This window comes from Eutrigla gurnardus (assembly GCF_963514095.1).
Source record: "Eutrigla gurnardus genome assembly, chromosome: 7".
Classification (NCBI taxonomy): Eukaryota; Metazoa; Chordata; class Actinopteri; order Perciformes; family Triglidae; genus Eutrigla; species Eutrigla gurnardus.
In genome coordinates, this window is record NC_139921.1 from 25,017,020 (window position 1) to 25,035,903 (window position 18,884).

Sequence of the window (18,884 nt, forward strand, 5' to 3'; positions counted from 1 at the left end):
AGTGTTATATTAGAACATGTTACTCTTAACGGTACTTAAGTATTTAATCGCTCGGCAATTCTTGCCCAAGCAGCCTCGCGATTTTTATTTATCACTACAGTATTCCCTTTATTGGTTATGATGGGTTTGTACTCCTCGTACAGTTCCATCAATCATTTTTGCGCTGGTCTTTTCTGCCATTTTCTCGATGATTCGACATTCACGGTTCTGGTCTGGCTTCATATCCCGTGAACGGCGTAACACACGACAACGTTAACCTGGCTTGAATAAGCCTCAACAAGGCGCGGCTGAAATGCGTTAATGGAATGGGTTTAGCCGCAAGTGGAAGTTGGCGTTAGTTCTAACCAGGCTTAACCAGGTAAGCGCCGCTTTAATTAGCGAGTTTGGTGGAATACCCCTCCGGTTAGCGACGTTAAATCGCCGCCACCGAGATGATTTGAAGATTGCTGGTTTATTTGTATTGTGGGGTTAGCTCAGAGGCTAACAGCCGGCCACACAGACCGGAAACTGACGTCATCATTGATCAAACGAGGAACCAATAAGCTCACGTCAGCTCTTAATTGAACCGTCGCGCAGTTTTGGTGCTTATAAAATCAGGCCAATACCAGAAGTCACTAGTAACTCAAGACAAACGTTTTGCACGTGATTGATCCTCTGACGTAGGTGGTGTCACGTTTTCAGCTCCATCTCTGCAAAACAAAAGGGTTTTAATAATAATAAAGTAGAAAAACGACAGAAACTATGTTTAAATCCGCTTCGACAGGAAATGACACGTCACCTGAGGTTGTTTATCTGCTAACGTGTTTGACATGTCTGCCGCTACCTTTAGGAAATTATGTAATGTTTCAGATGGCGGCTGGTCAGCTGATGTGGATTATTAATAATTAAATGAGGCACAAATGAGTGTGTTATTGACATAAAGATATCTTTATTCAGGCATTTGTACAGATCTGGAGTAAGTTTGATCTCTATACACACACATGGTTAACAGACGTTGTCCCTTGGTATCCAGACGGAGTTTCATTCAAATGTTCAATGGAAGTCATTAAGTTGCAACAGGAAGTCGCTACATTCAAACAGGAAGTCGTTAAGTCCACGGCCTGAATCCAGAACTCTGACGTGAAGGAAAACCCACTTCAGTATCAGAGTCTAGAACCTGTGAGTGGACTTAGAGCAGCAACGTTGCGCCCTCCAGCTTTATGCTAACCCCAGATGTTAGCTCTAATGCTAACACAAGATATTAAGGCTAACGCTACACATTAACTCTAAAGCCAATGCTAACACCAGACGTTAACTCGTCCGCCAGATGTTAGCTCTAATGCTAATGTCAGACGCTAGCTCTAATGATAATGCCAGAGCCTAGCTCTAACGCTAACGACAGATGCTAGCTCTAATGTGGTCTGCGCTCAGAACTTCAGAAGTTTCAAACTCCGGAAATGTAACGAAACAAGTAAAAAAAAAAAAAAAAAATCAGTTTAACAAAAACTTCATCACAACAGTTTGAATTATCACGTAATGTCATAAAATGGTTATTAAAGTTGTAGATTAATTCCAGCCGTATTAATGATCTGTGATTATTGGGATTAAAGCAGCCGATGATTCAACATGAATCACAAAGTTAAACAGTGAGAAGATTTAAAACCTAGCAGCGCTGCAGCACACCTCTACTTCCTGTCTGGGTCCAGGTGAGATCGGGTGTTTCCTTCAGGAGCCCTCAGTTCAAACTGTAGAAAACATCAAATCACCTACAAACTTATTAATTTATGTGTTTTCTAATTAATTTAAAATCTCACCGCAGCTGCAAGTGAATAATCTACGAGTTAACGTTCTCGAAGAGTAGAAGTACAACACTGTAGTACAAGTACACACAGGAAACTACAGCAGCGGAGCTCAACGGGACCACTAGTACTTTCTGTTGACCTAAAGGACTCGCTTTCTACCTGAGACACAGAGTACCTGCAGTACACAGAGTACCTGCAGTACACAGAGAAGTACACAGAGTACCTGCAGTCCACACAGTAGTACACAGAGTACCTGCAGTGTGTTAGTACCTTCAGTCTCCACCCGCCTGCTGCTGCTCGGTGCTGTAAAGTGAACGTCCCTCTCTGATCAGCTGACTCAGAGTCCGGTCAGGTGAGAGTGGGAGGAGTGCTGTGATTGGTCAGACATTAATGACAACATCATCCTCTTCGTCTCCTCCCCCCTCCTCCCCACTCCTCCTCCCTCCTCCTCCCCCCTCCTCCAGGGCTCCACAGGGGCCGATGATGTACCTGTAGTCTCCTCCGATGGCCCTCGCGGCCCCGGAGCCCACCACCAGCCAGTCCTTGTCCTCATCTTCCTCCGCCCCACGTTGCCAGGCAACGCTCCAGCCTGGGGCCCCGGCGGTCCGAGTCTCCTCCTCTGCCGCTCCTCCCCCTCCGCCCAGCTCCCCCTCCTCCTCCCCCTCCAGGTTCACGTAGAGCAGAGGCTCCGTGGGTGGGGGGGCAGGGCTCAGGCTGAACCACAGCGCCTCCAGCTGGTCCACCAGATGCTGGAAACTGGGACGGCATTTAGGGACGGGACTCCAGCAGCTGTGCATGACCTCATAGCTGACCAACACACAACAACAACGATGACATCATGAGTTCACATCACAACACTCAACTTTAATTAACAGTACAGGAAAGTAACTAAAGCTGCATCCTCTCTGCTGGCCACCAGGGGGCGACTCCTCTCTGGTTATATAGAAGTCTATGAGAAAATGGTCCTACTTCTCTCTTGATGTATTATCTCAGTAAACATTGTAAACATGAGTTTATGGTCTCAATCTCTAGTTTCAAGTCTTCTTCAATCCAGCATGATGTTCATTTAGTACATTATGGTCCATTTAGAGTCCACCAGACCAGAAAGCAGGGGATGCTTTAGGGGGCGGGGCTTACCTGCTGATCGACAGGTCTCTACCACGCCGATGTATGATCTGGGAGTTGTCCGTGTCTGATGGCGAGCGAGAACGCGTCTTTAAGGTGTGTGTAGTTTTGTGTGTGTGTGTATGTGTGTATGACTCACATGTCGTCTCTGCAGTCTGGAGGTTTCTTCAGTCTCTCTCCTTTGATCAGATACTCGTAGATCTCAGAGTTCTCCACGCCGGGGTACGGGGTCTGACCCAGTGTCATGATCTCCCACATGGTCACGCCAAACGCCCACTGAAACACACACACACACACACACGTAATATTGTGGCTACTTCAGGTGGACCTGCAGGATCAAGCTGAAGCTAAAGTGTGTGTGTGTGTACGTACCACGTCACTCTGTGTGGTGTACACGTTGTCGGCCAGACTCTCCAGAGCGATCCACTTGACAGGAAGCTTGGAGACGGATCCCTGTCGGTAGTAATCTCCACTGTAGATCTTCTTAGAGAGACCGAAGTCTGCCACACACACCGCCATGTTCTCATCCAGCCTACACACACACACACACACACAAATTACATTGTGTGTTTTGTTGTGTATTTAAATAAATGACCATTTGAAAGATAAAACTGTCTCTATTCTGTGATGATGATGATGTCACTGCTCTGTCATCTGTTTGTGTTTTTCAAATAGAGTGATGTTTGTGAGAGCGTGTGGAGTGAGAAGTCCAAACTAAAGGTGTGAACCAGTGTGTGTGTGTAAGTGGAAATGAGGAGACATGGCCTCAGAGTGACTCCAGCCTTCGGATTGGTGGACTGACATGCAGTTGCGGGCGGCGAGGTCTCTGTGGATGATGCTCCTGCTGCTCAGGTAGTCCATCCCCCGACAGATGTCCAACATGAACCGGAGCAGGGTCTGCAGGGACAAGTCCTGGTGGACAGGGGCAGGATATATACATTTAGATATATACGCAAATACAAGAGTATAGAGTGGCCAAACCACCAGAGTATGTGTATTTCTACTGCTGGTTCACGTCCACACAGCAACGCCCTCTACTGGTGGAACCCTGCTGTTCCACCAGTAGTGCTGGCGGTTTAGTGATGAGGAGCCCCGACCCGTTCCGGGACACGTGCTAACTGCTAATGCTAACTGCTAGCATTCCCACATCTCAGCCTCGCATTAAAACTCAAACTCACGAACGTTCTCAAGAGTTTAAACTGTTTGTTCACGATAACCTATGACCTTTATAGCACCAAGCTAACTGTAGTCAGAACAGATGCGGCGTGCTAGCGATTAGCATTAGCTTTGGACGTAAGTAGAACGACGGTACATTGCGTGGAAAGTTCTCTTACAACGGGACGTTCTCCGAGTCTCGTTGGATGTGAATAGTTATGCTTCCGCGTTGACACAACGCAAGGGGGCTTGCGGACCCCTTACGTCCTTGCGGACCCCCCTTACGTCCAACGCAAGGGCCTGACGTGCACCTCCCAAAAATCCTAGACGCGCGACGCAACACCAGCGCAACACCAACGCAGCGGCATTGGCTGTGATTGGTCCGCTAACTACATCCGCTGGAGACCGCTTTTCCGGTTTCCACTCATAAACACCGCCATTTAAACTTTTAATAGGCTACTTTTATTGCTTGCACCTTGTCGCTTTTGCACAAAGAAATAAAACACCAAGTTCTGAAAAATTGTGGACGTTTAAAGCCGGAAAGTAAACAAATAGGCTATAACGAGGCTAACGACGATATACGTCAAGAGTCTCGGTCCGTCAGTCAGTCTTTACAAAAAACATAGTGCCCTTTACCGGTGTGGCATTGAATTGCATTTCGACACGTAAACCCAACGCAGAACCATCACGGTCTCCCAGCAACTGCGTGGCAATTGCGTGATCACTACGCGGAAGCATAACCAAGCCTTTACAAAAGGACGTTCTCCGAGTCTCGTTGGACGTGAATAGAACGGCGGAACGTTACGTGGAATGTTCTCTTACAAAAGGACGTTCTCCGAGTCTCGACAGCAGCAGGAACGTGTGCAGGTCTCCGTGCTTCATGAACGGTAGAACCATCATCGGGATCGGCAGCCGCTGACCGGGACGCCGGTGAAGACTCACTCCTATTGACGGGAAAGACTGTCAGTCAAAGCGTCTGACGTGTGATGGCTGGTCATGTGACATGTGATGCGTGTTACCGATCAGCTGGATGACGTTGGGATGATGGAAGTCCTTCATGTAGGCCGCCTCCTTCAGACACTGTTCTACGTCAGCTGATGCTGTGATGTCAGCTGGAGAACACACACACACACACACACACACACACACACAGTTTCATCACATCCTGTCACCACACTGATCAACAACACCACAGAAGAAGAAACACTCACACTTCAGCACTTTGACCGCCACCTTCTGGACAGACGAGTCATCGCTCCTCAGGATGGCCTCCCGCACCGAGCCGAACTCACCTGGACAGGAAGTGGGTTAGACTGAGCCAGATCCCCATGAACTAGTCTGTGCTAGTGTGTAGTTGTGTGTATTTGCGAGTAGTTGTGTGTACTTGTCTGTACTAGTGAGTACTTGTGTGTATTTGTGAGTAGTTGTGTGTACTAGTGTGTACTTGTGAGTAGATGTGTGTATTTGCGAGTAGTTGTGAGTACTTGTGTGTACCTTTCCCCAGCATGTGTCCCAGGGTGATCAGTCTATCAGGAATCAGGACGTCCTGGAGTTTGTTCTTTAAGTCATCGTTTATACCAAGACTGTCCACTAGAGGGAGACAGACAGAGAGAGACAGAAAGACAGACAGCGACACAGACAGACAGACAGAGAGACAGAAAGACAGACAGCGACACAGACAGACAGAGAGAGACAGACAGATACTGTCAGACTCTTAAAACAAAGAGGATCTAATGAGCATCACTGATGTCCACTCCTTGATTCCGAACATTCTGCTGCTGCCTACGTTTCCCACAATGCACCTGTGCAGCACACGGTGGTGCGTTATGCTACTAGAGGCGGTCAGACACAACATGCTCTGATTGGCCGAGAGGCAGCAGGTAAATAGAGGCGGCATGTTTCCTGTAAACAGGTCTGTGATGTCATCAAGGGGACCCGTCAGGGACAGGATGTGACTCACGTGTAGACTCCTGCAGCTCGGTGCCGGTCCTGTTGAAGGATCGGACCGCTGTGAAGGAGACAGTCTCGGGACCTGGCGGCCCAAAGGCTGACCTGCAGACAGAAGCAGAGCATTGGAGACACCACCAGGACTACTTTCAGCGGCAGAGGGATCCACAAACACTTACGTACCCAAACTGCATCTCCTTGTCGCGGCGGTGAGCGATGGCGGCGAGCAGCAGTCCCACCACGGAGGCCACCAGCAGGCCCAGCAGCAGACCCACCCACATGTGGCTCCGCGGGACCTGGACCTGCACTGTGAGGGGGCAGACCACATCATAAGGTCAGTCAAGGAACACAGTGTAGCGGCGTCAGGTCTGTCAGGTGTATGTGGTCTACCTGAGGCCGGCAGCACCAGCACCGGCGGACTCCAGGGTCCACAACCCACCGAGGTGCAGGCCGCCACCTGGAAGGAGGCATTGAAGAACCGGGCCCCCCCAGAGAGCTGGGCCCAGTTCTCCTTAAACAGCAGCGGCTCCTACACACACACACACACACACACACACACACACACACACACACACACACACACACACACACACACACACACACACACACACACACACACACACACACACACACACACACACACACACACACACACACACACACACACACAGGACCAGTTAGTTAGTCAACCTGTGGTCTGGACATCCTGATACCCCCATCTGACCCCCCCTCACCTGTGGCTCTCCTCCCAGAGTCCACTGCACCTTGTAGGCCAGCAGGTTCCCCTGGAGGTCCTCCTCCCGGAGTCTGTCCCAGTTCAGAGCCAGCTGCTGCTCCGACAGCTCGAAGGTCAGGTTCCTGGGGGGCGCCGCGGGCACTGGGGGGGCAACCACAGGCCACGATCAGTCTCAGGACAGGGTTTATCATGGAGCAACAGCGGTACAAGATCACAGTTAATATGATCAATCAGGTCACTCTTTGAGACCCGTTGAGGATCAGGTCTCTCTTTGAGAGTCAGGTCTCTCTTTGAGTCAGCTGAGGGCCGTCACTCTGCAGCCACCAGGTGGCGCTGCAGCGGGACGGCCCTGAACACTGACCTCAGACCAGCCACTCAGCCTGCAGAGAAGCTTTGTAAATGGATTTAGGACACAGACAAAAAGCTGATTGTACTGGAAGGACTGGAATCCACTGGACCGCATCCAGCTGGACACACACACACACACACACACACACACACACACACACACACACACACACACACACACACACACACACACACACACACACACACACACACACACACACACACACACACACAAGCACACACACACAGCAACAAACAGCTCTTAGCTTCCAACTGAAGCAGAGAAAACAGGAAACCAGCAGCTCTGAGGTCGTTTTAAACCCGCACATGATGGTCAGTACGTTGCCATGGTGACTCTCACCTGACTCGGGGGTCTGGAAGTGCAGCCAGGTGCCGAAGGGCGATGCCCCCACCTCGTTGACACAGGAGACTCTGACGCTGTAGTTGGAATGACTCCTCAGACCAGACAAGACCTGGATGTGAGGAGGAACTTGAACCTCCTGCTGAGGGAGGTCCCACCTCCGGACCGACCGCCTCGACAGCTGAGGACAAGGAGGGGGGGGGGGGGGGGTAGAGGAGGAGAGAGAGGGAGGAGGAGAGAGGATGAGAGAGAGAGGACGAGAGAGGGAGGGAGGAGGAGATTTAAAAAACTGGTGGTTATTAATTTATATATTTTCTGATCAGTGTGCGTGTGTGTGTGTGTGTGCATGTGTTTGTGTGTTACCTGGACGATGCAGGTGGACAGTTCAGAGTGTCCTGTGAATCCTGGTTTCCAAGACAACGTGACATTGTTGTCCATCATCCTCAGGACCTGCAGCTCCACCGGCGCCGCCGGCAACACTGACACAGAGCCCGCCCCCAAAGAGTTATTATCCAATCACAGCTGAGCAACAGCGACTAGTCACAACAGGTGTATATATATATATATATCTATATATCTATATATCTATATCTATATCAGGTGAACTCACCTTTAATGTGAAGACTTCCTGTCCTGGAGACGGAGATTCCTCTGGCGTTCTTGGCTTCACAGTAAAACTTCACACTGCTGTTCACTCCTGGAGACAGACAGACAGAGACAAGTCCTGAGTTCAGGAAGGACCAGTCCTTAATCTAGATTCAGAATCCAGATGGATCCAGATCCCCCGACAGGTTCCCATCTGACGCCACAGCTGCTGAGCTGATGTCATCCTGTTTGTAGACGATCAATACAGCCAAGTTGTGTGTGTGTGTGTGTGTGTGTGTGTGTGTGTGTGTGTGTGTGTGTGTGTGTGTGTGTGTGTGTGTGTGTGTGTGTGTGCGTGCGTGCGTGCGTGTGTGTGTACATAACTGCGTATTGATGAGGTAATAAGGTTGTAAAGACGACCGATGATCGATGACTGATGACATGATCAGTTTCACAACTTTGACCTTTGACCCGTCCCCGTAGCACCACAGTTACTATGGCAACAAGAGCCCCGCCCTCTCTGACGCTCTGACCTGGGAGGTGGAGTACTGAAGGGGACGGTCTGGGATCCCCGTCCTGGACCCCCCCCACCCACCACAGCACCTCCACCGGCTCGGGGGGGCCGATGGCGGCACACGTCAGGTTGAAGGGAACGCCAGGGAACGCCGCCACATCCTGCGGCTCCCGCACGAAGTGAGGGACGCCTGCAAGGAAGACAGGAAGCAGAGGGGCATGATGGGAAATCTGCAGATGCGTTCAGGGATCACAGGAAAACACGGTGTCTCCAAAAATGTTGCAAGTGACACGAGTGATGCGTTCAGGGTCCCTTACCTTCCACGGTAATCCAGGCGGATTCGGAGGAGAAGGTCAGGCCCTGGGAGTCCACCTCACACCAGTACTGACCCGCATCCTGCTGCTGGACCGACTTCACGCTGTGGACCCGGGACAAAGACAAACATCAGACGGGATTCACATTGGAAACGATAGGATTCACGTTGGAAACGACGGGATTCACATTGGAAAAGTCACGTTTCAGTCGGCGGGTTCTCTAGTAAACGAACACTGAAATCACCTGAACACATCGAGGTGAGATATGGATCGCTGCGCGGATCTTAAAGGGACAGTACGTCATCTGGAAAACCCACCTACTGAACCTTTAAAAACGGCATTAGCATTAGTGACTAGCAGGAGGGGGAGAGAGGGAGGGGGAGGGCAGCTTGTTTACTGACATCACAGATAAGGTTCATGTTTCGCTGAGTCATGAACTAGAGGAGGAGGGACAATATATATATATATATATATATACACTGTATATATATATATATATATATAAGGAGGAGGAGGATCAGGAGGAAGAGGAGGGGTAGGAGGAGGAGCTGCCTGTATTTACGGTTGGCGACTTGTTGAATCATCAAACAGCATCAGGTCTCTGACTTCCACCAGACTTCATGATGTTTTTAACCGTTTTAAGAAGGTTAGGAATCATCAGAGGGAAGAGAACTTGATCATGTGACCGACTGATGGAGGTTGTTGTTACATAATAACACAGAGAACACTGTTACACACTCCAAGGTTAGAGGCTCACTTGATCATGTGACCGACTGATGGAGGTTGTTGTTACATAATAACACAGAGAACACTGTTACACACTCCAAGGTTAGAGGCTCGGGCTTTTACTGTGAAGGAGCTGGAGGACTGATGAACATTATTGATTGATGGACTGGTGTACAGGGGTAGTGGAGTGTAGTGGACTGTACTGGACCTGTGGTAGGTCTCCCAGTGCTGCTCTCCCAGTGTGATGAACATCTGGTCGGTGCTGTAGAGCTTCTCGCCGTCCTTCATCCAGACGATGTCCGGCTCTGTCAGACCCTGGACGGCACAGCCGAGCCGAGCCGCGTTCCCCTGAGACAGCGTCTGATTGGACGGATGCTTGGTGAAGACTACACCTACAGGAGAGACAGACGCTCGTCATCGCTGAGTCACAGGACACACACTGAGTAATGGTATATATATATATATATATATATATATATATATATATATAATTACCGATATCATTACAGTAGATATATTGATCATTATAGTAGATACAATTCATAAATAAAAAGGATACCGTTGCCACGGTAACACAAACTCAGTTTGTCGTAGAAGAAATACTTTGGTTTTTAACATTAATAAAGAGAGAAAAAACAACGTAATAAATCGAGTGAATGTTTGCCGCAGCAACGCACTGCTGTGTACACACACACACACACACACACACACACACACACACACACACACACACACACACACACACACACAGTGACTCACAGCTGCATCACACTGGCTGTTTGTTCGATGTTATTCACAGAGACACTTATTGTTTTATTATATTTTCATCGTTCCTTTTTAAATGTTTCAGCAAATCAAAAGTCAGCTGTGACGTCTGACCTTTGACCTGCAGGTGGTTTGTAATGCTGCTGATTCAGTCTTTGTAAGGCGCCTGTGTTTAAAATCTCACTGTTATAAAGTTTCATGATGTTAACACTGAGCCCCAACTTCCTGTCTGGTTCTCCTCTAGTCCTGGTTCTCTTCTAGTCCTGGTTCTGCTGGTGTCCTAGTTAATACTTGGACCATGAGGCGGGACCTGCAGGCCAATCAGGTTTACTGGTAGACCAGCTCCTCCAGGATCCACAGGGTCACAAGAAGGTTTGTTGAGTCTCCCAGCACAGTCTCAAGAGTCTGGAGGAGGACCAGGAGACCGGCTGTTAGACCAGGTGACCTGGACAGGACCGTAGGAGGGCATCAACCAAGCACCAGGACCACTATCTGCGCCTTTGTGGAGGAAGACCAGGAGACTGGCCGTTAAGACCAGGAGAGTGCAGTGGGTCCTGGGTTAATCCTGGTCCAGGACTAGCCTGGTCTCATGTGTCCAGAGTGTGAATCCAACTGAGTCACGATGGGACGTTCTGTATCGGTGCATCCGACCCACCAAGAACCACCACAGAGGAGACCCCCCAGGACCCCATCCTCCTCACCACTACCATGAATAGTTCCTCCAGCAGGAAGTGAGGTATGATTTCAGGGTTAAATTCAACACATACACAACGAACCATCAAGCAACTTATTCAATGAGATAATTGATCTCTAATGATAAATGATTTTTTTATAGGTTTTTACGAGCAAGCTGCGATCACGTGACCATGAACACACACACACACACACACACACACACACACACACACACACGGTGATCTACACTCACCGCAGGTCGCGTCCCGAGTCCGCAGCGAAACCAGCAGGATCCACAGGACCAGCTTCATCTTCTCATTGTGTCGGTCGCTCGGTTGTTTATAAACTCTCTCACGTGAACCGGCTCAGTTCGGCTCGGTTCGGACCTCCCCCTCCGTCACTGAAGCCTCGCTCCCAGCAGGACCAGCGGGATCCGGACCGGAGAGAAGTGGCCGTTCGGAGCATAAAACGCAGAATTCATGAAGGAGGAACCATTTCGGCGGGAAAACCAGCCGGTAGAGAAGGGGACGTTTTGTTCCGCGAGGACGACGAAAAGTTCCAGCGAAGTTTTTGTTGGTAAACCAAACACTTCGTCATCCGCACGTCCCGCTGCTGCTCCCGAGTGACGCGAGTGACGTCAAGCTACACTCATTAGGATACACGCCGGGAAGGGACGCCTTCAAAATAAAAGACATATACGTAACGGAATGCTGATGCTTACCCGCATACTTCTACATTAATATTATGTTTACATCTTTAAATATTTAACATAGCCGACGTTAACTGCCACTAGAAAACAAAAGATACTGTTTTAAACGTTTCAAACATGCCGTGCTTTTATTGTTAAAAACCAGCCCTATATATGTGATAGAGAGGTAGGTATATATAACGATTATTGTTTTTTTTTTATTATAATTCGTTTATTTTTTCATCGTTTTATTTTAAAAGAAAAGAAAAATGCTGTATATATGCTGTGCTGTAAAACTTACTCCAAATTCAATTTCAATAAAAAAATTAATAAAAAAAGAAAAAGAGGAAAAAAACAGTATTATTACTACTACATTTTAATTTGCGAGGAAATCGGAAGTGTGTATGACGTCGTCTAGTTTGACTCTAGTTGGTGTAACTCCCCGAGGAATGCGGAGGGGGAGGTGTGTGTGTGTGCGTGTTTGAATGTGTGCTGGGAAAAAAGGACGCAGGACTCACTGCGCATGCTCCACAAATGTTAAACCATATACGTTCTACTCCTCACATTTTTTAAAGTCGTTTTAATGCATTTCAGTAATATATTAATATTATATTTTCTACTTGGGAGTACTTTTACACTTTAACTTGAGTACAGAGTTCTTTTGGAACACAAGTATGTGTACTTCTACTGGAGTAGAGGACGTTGTACTTTTGGCTCCTCTGTCCAGATGTGAGGTACTTGTACATGAGATTGACATAGTTCAACACCATTTGTATTTCATTTCAGTAAAAATCTCATTGTGATTCTACAATACGTGTCAAAATAATAAATTAAACATGTAGTATTAGTGCTTTTATTTTGGTAAAAGATTAGATCACTGATCATGTATTAAATCTGCACAAATAAATAAATAATGTTGAAATCAATGAAATCGGGAGAGCTTGTGAACAAACCGGAGCAAAAAGTAAAACATTATCCTTTACCGTGCGTTTGTTAGTTCGTGCTTCAACGCGTTTAAAACATGCCGCCAAAACAGGAAGTACACAAGTCAGACAGGAAGTACACCAGTCAGACAAGAAACAGGAATTAGACGAGCCAGGATACTTGGTTTCTAAACATTAAATACATATTCATACAGGATGTAAAACAGAGGAGTTTATTAGTAATAAGCCTGATTTCACGTCACCATGGTGACACATTTATAAACTCAACAACTAAATCCTTTTATTGATGCTATGAATTAAATTAATTCCGTGCATGATAGTGATTTCTACTGAGAAAGATCCGAGAAGCAGACTCGGATCTGTTTAACTGGAATCAGCTGTTTAAACTTCGTATACGGGAACACGACCTCGTTGGTACGAACGTCCGGTTTACGCCTTCAAACCGATCTCTTTCTATCGAGTGTTTCAGCTTCCTGCGGAGAATTACAGGTGAAAGAAAAGAGTGACTGTTAAAATGAACACATCCCTGAGTCTCTGTAGCTGGAAAAAAGCTGCTCCGTCTTCTTCTTCTGTGGTGGTAGATGTGAAGCTCGCTCTCTCGCTCCTCTCTCTCTGGTAAAGTCAAAGGAAGCAGCAGGTCTTCTTCCCCTTCTGTAGTCCAGCAGGGGGGCAGGGGTCTGTGAGGAGGACTGTCCCGGCTCTGTGACGACGTCTGGGTTGTTTTTGCAGGAGAAGCAGCATTGGTGGCGGCAAAGGTGGGTGGACTCTCAGCTGACCCCGCCCCCATGTGGCGCAGAGAGGTCCAGACTCAGCATTAAGGGTCTTCAAGCAAACTTCTTCTTGGTGGCCGTGAATCGCTCCATGTACTGAGGGGGGGATCAACAGAGACCATTATAAACCACCAGAACCCCCAGAGACCATTATAAACCCCCAGAGACCATTATAAACCATCAGAGACAATTATAAACCCCCAGAGACCATTATAAAGCACCAGAACCCCCAGGGACCATTATAAACCCCCAGAGACCATTATAAACCATCAGAGACCTGCTGCTGTGCTATGATCTCACAGTTTTCCCCCACGGGCCCTGAATGCAGCGTGACAGGAAGTGGTTCTGACCTTGTCATAGCCCTCCAGGTCTCGGAGGTTTTTCACCTCAAACAGGTTCCCCTCCACGGAGAAGAGGGACACCTGGGAGTCCTTGAGGATGGAGGGAGGGATGGAGGACAGCTCCAGGCAGTTCTCCTCCAGACGGAGGACCTTCAGACGGGGACACAGGGAGACCTCCTCCGACAGCCCTGAGATCTGGATGAGGAGGATTGGATTATTGGAGATCTGGAACCTGGACTTCAGGCTCACAGAACTTCATCTGGATTTATTATCATTGGGTTTCTGTCTCCCTGCTGCAGTACCATTCTCTACCTGAACGGGTACTGATGGACAGGCGGGGGCGCTGTTTTACAGAAACATTAATTAAACGCTGTTTGTCTCCCTGCTGCAGTACCACTCTCCACCTGACAGGTTACTGATGAGGCAGCGGGGGCGCTGTTTGACAGAAACATCGAATAAAACGCTGTTCAATGTGAAATCTGGTTTTAAATATGAACGAAATCTCATAAACTCAGTATAGAGACGTCAGATTATTATAAACAGGTACAGATGTATTGAAAACTAATTCAGAATGGAACCTGGACCGACGTGGAGGTCTGAGAGACTCGGGGTACCTGGTTCTGGTTGAGGTTGATCTCAATGGTCTGCAGCTCTGACACGGCTGCAGGGACGTTGCGTATCTTGTTGCGGGACAGGTCTAGCAGGTCCAGGTGCCTTAGGGTTCCCAGTCCGGAGGGGAACTCTGTGATCTGGTTTCCAGACAGGTTGAGGGTCCGCAGAGCTTTGAGCTGGCCCACGGTGGGGGGCAGCTGCTGGATCCGGTTGCCATTCAGACTCAGGGTCTCCAGCTTCTTCAGCTTCCCGATCTCACTGGGGAGACTGGCTGAGGACCGAGAGAAACATCTGGGGAGTTAGTGTGACAGAGTGAGCCGGATCACACCAAAACCAGGTCTGAGCGGTTCCTGTCCTGCGCTCACCGAGTCGGTTGGCGTTGAGCGTCAGACTCTTCAGCAGGAGGAAGTTCCCCACGGAGGCGGGGAGAACCTCGATCTTGTTCCCCGACAGGTCCACGGTACGCAGGTTACTGGTCAGTCTCTGCAGCTCCTCTGGAAACTGAAACCACAGCAAGGAAGGAGAGAACGGATCAGCTGACCCGTCACATGACGTTCACATCTAATATCCAGCAGCAGGACTGTATCAGCCAGCAGATTATTATCATTACTACAACGATCAGACACGCAGTGAGACAACAGCTGCCTGTCTCACCTCCACCAGGCCCTTCGCTGTCAGCTGGAACACCCCCGTCTTCTGGGAGGTCTCCAGGTGGGACTTCAGTGCACTGTTCCCCATCTGGACCCTACAGCCAGGTAGCTGTCTGTCTGCCGATCTACGCACCTGTCTGTCTGCCTGGCTATCTACCTACCTGTCTGTCTGGTTAGCTATCTGTCTCTCCGCCTGCCTTTCTCTCTGTCTGTCTAGCCAACTGCCTGCCTGTCTATCCGTTTGTTTATCTGTCTAGATGCCTGTCTGTCCGTTTATCTATCTATCTGTCTGTCTGTCTGAAGATGCACCTCGCTGATCTCAGGGTTCACATCCGACAGGGACGTTGGTGTGGGTTCGAGTCCCGGGACCAGCTGGCGGCTTTAGAAGAGCTGGTCCTCTTCTTCTTCTGTGTTGGATAAAGCCGGTGAAATCCCTGCAGAAGAAAGTGCGCGTCATCAACAACAGGCAACAGGCTGCCGTAGCTAGGGCCGTCGGCTCGTTATTAACGATAATACGTCATCATTAGGAACGATAATGAACACGCTGTTTAGTTGTGTAACCAGCTAACAAAATAACCCGACAAGCAGGCGGTAAACACACACAATGTTTACGGGTGTGACTCCGGAGCTGACGTTAGCATAGCAGCGTTAGCCTGCTAACGTTAGCCGCGACAAAGACACCGCTCAACAAACCGGAAACGGGGTCGGTTCACTTACTTGAAGGCGCCGCGGGAAAAAGTAAAAGTCGCGTTTAGTCCGGAACTTTAAATCGTAAACGCATGAAGACGAGCGAGTTACCGTCCGCTCTCTCTACGACTCTCCCTGAAGTGACGTCACTCTGTGAGCCAATGGGAACAGCGGGAAGGGGAACGACACTTCTTCCTCTTGAGTTTATTATTGGTGGCTGACAAACAGCTTCCTGTCGCTCTGCCGCCACCTATCGGTATATAGTGAGATCTATACTCTCCACCGGCGGGACAAAGTAATACTATTATATATAATATATTATTATTATATTATTATTATTATGATGATACATTTGTACTCGAGTATTCACTAGTTACATTTATATAATTATTTATATATAATTAAATATATCATATATTTATGTATAAATATAATGATTTAGAATTATTCAGAAAACATCTGTCCGAACATAAGTTGGTTTTTAAACACAGGAGGACAAGTTTCTACTAAAATCAGATTTTATTACAAAAAAAAAACAAGTCTTCAATATGTGACAGAATAATAATAATGATCATCACGAGGATGGTGGCAGTCCAACCGAGCTGTGGACTTCCTTCTTCCGGAGAACTTTGCGAGACAAGTCCTCCACCTCGGCCACGTTGGCCAGCATCTGGTCCAGAGAGGTGTTCTGATACAGAGAGAGAGAGGCCGAGGGTTCACTATGTGTACTCGACACAAACACAGTACACAGGGACGTCATGTGACTGACCAGCTGAGCGAGTTGGTCTCCGGCGGCCGGACTGCAGCGGACCAAGTTCAGCTTCTCCTCCAGAGTCTCTATGAAGTCCAGCAGCTGGTTCACAAGGTCCATCACAAACCTGGAGCAGAGAGAGGGACGTCACAATAAACTCTGATAGGAGACCAAACTCTGGTAGGATACGAGGATACCAAACTCTGAGACCCTGCAGGAGCTTTCTTTCTTAGTTAACTTCATATTTACAACCAGATGTCACATTAAATAGCGTTTAATAAGACTATTTGACTGCATCTTCAGTTGGAGCAGAGGTCAACCAATCAGAAGCCTGGACACCTCTCCTCACTAGCCTGTCATTGATTTGAGCCACCTGTGCAGGTGAGCCTGAACGGGCAGGTTGGTGCGACCCAGCGGTCTCATCAGTCTCTGCCTCAGACGGTTCTGCTCCTTCAGGAGATCCTGCAGGTGACCGCAGAACACCTGCAACATCTGGAACCTCCGAGCTGCAAGAGACGAGAGGCGTAAAGTACGTGACGAAAACGTAAAGTAAGTGATGAAGACGTAGAGTAAATCACGAAGACCTAAAGTAAGTGATGAAGACCTAAAGTGATGAAGATGTAGAGTAAATCACAAAGACGTAAAGTAAGCGATGAAGGCGTAAATTGATGAAGACGTAGAGTAGGCGAGGAAGGACGGGACGTCGGTGGTCTTCATCAGATCTCTGGTGAGCAGAAACTTACTGAGGTAGAAACTGTGTGTGACGTCGGCATTCTCCTTCTCCGTCCTCAGTAGCTCCACCTCCATCTGCAGCTGAACCAATCACACAGACAGATTCTTCAATGAGGAAACCAGAAATCTTTGCATTTAATGTCCCAGTGTGCTGGTGATGGTGGAGCTACCTGGTCCAACTGTCTCTGCGTTCTGATTCGCTGCTCAGTCTCGTGCAGGTGAGAGGAGAAGGTGGAGCTCAGCCTGGAGGAGGCAACGTCTATTTCCTCCTGTGGACAGGTAGAGACGTACGTTATTTACAGTTTTGGCGAGTCTGAAACACAACTGTGATGTTTATTATTATTATGTCTAAAGAAGCCAAACCTCCGACCTGAGACAAGACGTCTCTGGAGACACATCTGGACAACAGGCTGGCAGCCGGAGTCACCGAGAACGGGGTCAAGTCCCACTGGAGCATCTGAAACAAGGGGACGTCAAGAAATAATCTGAAACACGAGGACGTAAAGAAATAATCTGAAACGGGGCGATAAGAAATAATCTGAAACATGGGACGGATGTAAAGAAATATTCTGAAACTCGGGGACGTAAAGGAATAATCTGAAACACGTAGACGTAAGTTAGGTTGGTTAAGGTTACGTTTAGTTAGTTACATTAAGTTGGTTACGTTAGGTTAGTTATGTTAAGTTAGTTATGATAGATCAGTTACATTAAATTGGTTACGTTAGGTTAATTATGTTAAGTTAGTTACGTTAGATTAGTTATGGTAGATCAGTTACATTAAATTGGTTACGTTAGGTTAGTTATGTTAAATTAGTTACGTTAGATTAGTTATGGTAGATCAGTTACATTGAATTGGTTACGTTAGGTTAGTTATGTGAAGTTAGTTACATTAGATTAGTTATGGTAGATCAGTTACATTAAATTGGTTACGTTAGGTTAGTTATGTTAAGTTAGTTACATTAGATTAGTTATGGTAGATCAGTTACATTAAATTGGTTACGTTAGGTTAGTTATGTTAAGTTAGTTACATTAGATTAGTTATGGTAGATCAGTTACATTAAGTTGGTTACGTTAGGTTAATTATGTTAAGTTAGTTACGTTAGATTAGTTATGGTAGATCAGTTACATTAAGTTGGTTACAGTAGGTTAGTTATGTTAACTTGGTTAGGGTAGGTTACGTTAAGTTAGTTAAGTTAGGTTGGTTACGGTTATGCCAGTTACGTTAAGTTAGTTACTGGTAAATAAGTAAGTAGTGGTAAGTAACTAACTTAATTTAACTTTATTTAGTCGGTGAGTTACGTCAGGTTAGTTACGTTAGGTTGGTTACGGTGACGTTACGGTGGAAGAAGCCTCCAGCAACCGGAAACACGTAAGGGAGCCTCGCGGGTGGTCCGTGTGGAACTCCGTTATGCCGAACTGAAGGTCCGTCAACTCTCGGAAACTCGTTCTTTTAACGGCTCGTGTGTTAAAATGGAGATCGAGGTCTCTCTGAAGTGACGGGTTCGTGAACGCAGTTCGCCGCGAGGAGACGGAGCGGGAAACGCTCGTTAATGGCGGACACGAAGCCGAAGAGAGGCACGCGTCCTCGGTCTTACCTTCTAACGACTTCAGGCTCCTGAGATCCGAACCGCGACTCAACCGGACCCGCCGGATGTTTTGTATTCTTCCTCTTCTTCT

At 47.8% G+C, this 18,884-nt stretch overlaps 3 protein-coding genes across 5 annotated transcripts; all 3 read right to left on the minus strand.

Annotated features, from left to right (window-relative positions):
* Window positions 1–2,161: 2,161 nt before the first annotated feature.
* Window positions 2,162–11,688, minus strand: tyro3 (TYRO3 protein tyrosine kinase; the record flags this gene model as incomplete). The annotated part of the gene is made up of 19 exons (XM_084013039.1): window positions 11,286–11,688; window positions 9,801–9,984; window positions 8,870–8,970; window positions 8,572–8,742; window positions 8,064–8,150; window positions 7,817–7,932; window positions 7,454–7,634; window positions 6,743–6,885; window positions 6,399–6,537; window positions 6,192–6,315; window positions 6,022–6,113; window positions 5,556–5,651; window positions 5,273–5,353; window positions 5,081–5,173; window positions 4,884–5,005; window positions 3,709–3,818; window positions 3,279–3,438; window positions 3,046–3,182; window positions 2,162–2,588 (listed from the first exon to the last, which is right to left on the minus strand). Exons 1-19 carry the CDS (start codon window positions 11,341–11,343, stop codon window positions 2,162–2,164), a joined length of 2,622 nt encoding a protein of 873 aa, XP_083869165.1. The 5' UTR covers window positions 11,344–11,688.
* A 643-nt stretch (window positions 11,689–12,331) lies between these two features.
* Window positions 12,332–15,875, minus strand: lrrc57 (leucine rich repeat containing 57). Of its 2 annotated transcripts, XM_084013419.1 has the most exons (6): window positions 15,755–15,875; window positions 15,042–15,471; window positions 14,753–14,888; window positions 14,390–14,658; window positions 13,785–13,970; window positions 12,332–13,530 (listed from the first exon to the last, which is right to left on the minus strand). In XM_084013419.1, the coding sequence occupies exons 2-6, from the start codon at window positions 15,123–15,125 to the stop codon at window positions 13,489–13,491; spliced, it is 717 nt and encodes a 238-aa protein (XP_083869545.1). In that variant the 5' UTR covers window positions 15,126–15,471; window positions 15,755–15,875; the 3' UTR covers window positions 12,332–13,488. The 2 variants fall into 2 exon arrangements, with proteins under 2 accessions (XP_083869545.1, XP_083869546.1); XM_084013420.1 differs by lacking the exon at window positions 15,755–15,875 and having other exon boundaries at window positions 15,042–15,626.
* A 349-nt stretch (window positions 15,876–16,224) lies between these two features.
* haus2 (HAUS augmin like complex subunit 2) lies at window positions 16,225–18,884 on the minus strand. Of its 2 annotated transcripts, none has more exons than XM_084013549.1 (7): window positions 18,803–18,884; window positions 17,578–17,664; window positions 17,378–17,476; window positions 17,219–17,288; window positions 16,849–16,981; window positions 16,494–16,602; window positions 16,225–16,412 (listed from the first exon to the last, which is right to left on the minus strand). In XM_084013549.1, exons 2-7 carry the CDS (start codon window positions 17,662–17,664, stop codon window positions 16,299–16,301), a joined length of 612 nt encoding a protein of 203 aa, XP_083869675.1. In that variant the 5' UTR covers window positions 18,803–18,884; the 3' UTR covers window positions 16,225–16,298. The 2 variants fall into 2 exon arrangements, with proteins under 2 accessions (XP_083869675.1, XP_083869676.1); XM_084013550.1 differs by lacking the exon at window positions 18,803–18,884 and adding an exon at window positions 18,535–18,796.

Bases quoted from the DNA above. Each gene is read 5' to 3' on its own strand.
- lrrc57 (XM_084013419.1), bottom strand. From the start codon at position 15,125: ATGGGGAACAGTGCACTGAAGTCCCACCTGGAGACCTCCCAGAAGACG. The intron at 14,889-15,041 runs GTGAGACAGGCA...CTGTGGTTTCAG, and splicing joins CAGCGAAGGGCCTGGTGGAG to TTTCCAGAGGAGCTGCAGAG. The intron at 13,971-14,389 runs GTACCCCGAGTC...CTCCTCATCCAG, and splicing joins TCAACCTCAACCAGAACCAG to ATCTCAGGGCTGTCGGAGGA.
- haus2 (XM_084013549.1), bottom strand. From the start codon at position 17,664: ATGCTCCAGTGGGACTTGACCCCGTTCTCGGTGACTCCGGCTGCCAGC. The intron at 16,982-17,218 runs GTAAGTTTCTGC...CGTCTCTTGCAG, and splicing joins CACACACAGTTTCTACCTCA to CTCGGAGGTTCCAGATGTTG. The intron at 16,603-16,848 runs GTGGCTCAAATC...TCTCTGCTCCAG, and splicing joins GTTCAGGCTCACCTGCACAG to GTTTGTGATGGACCTTGTGA.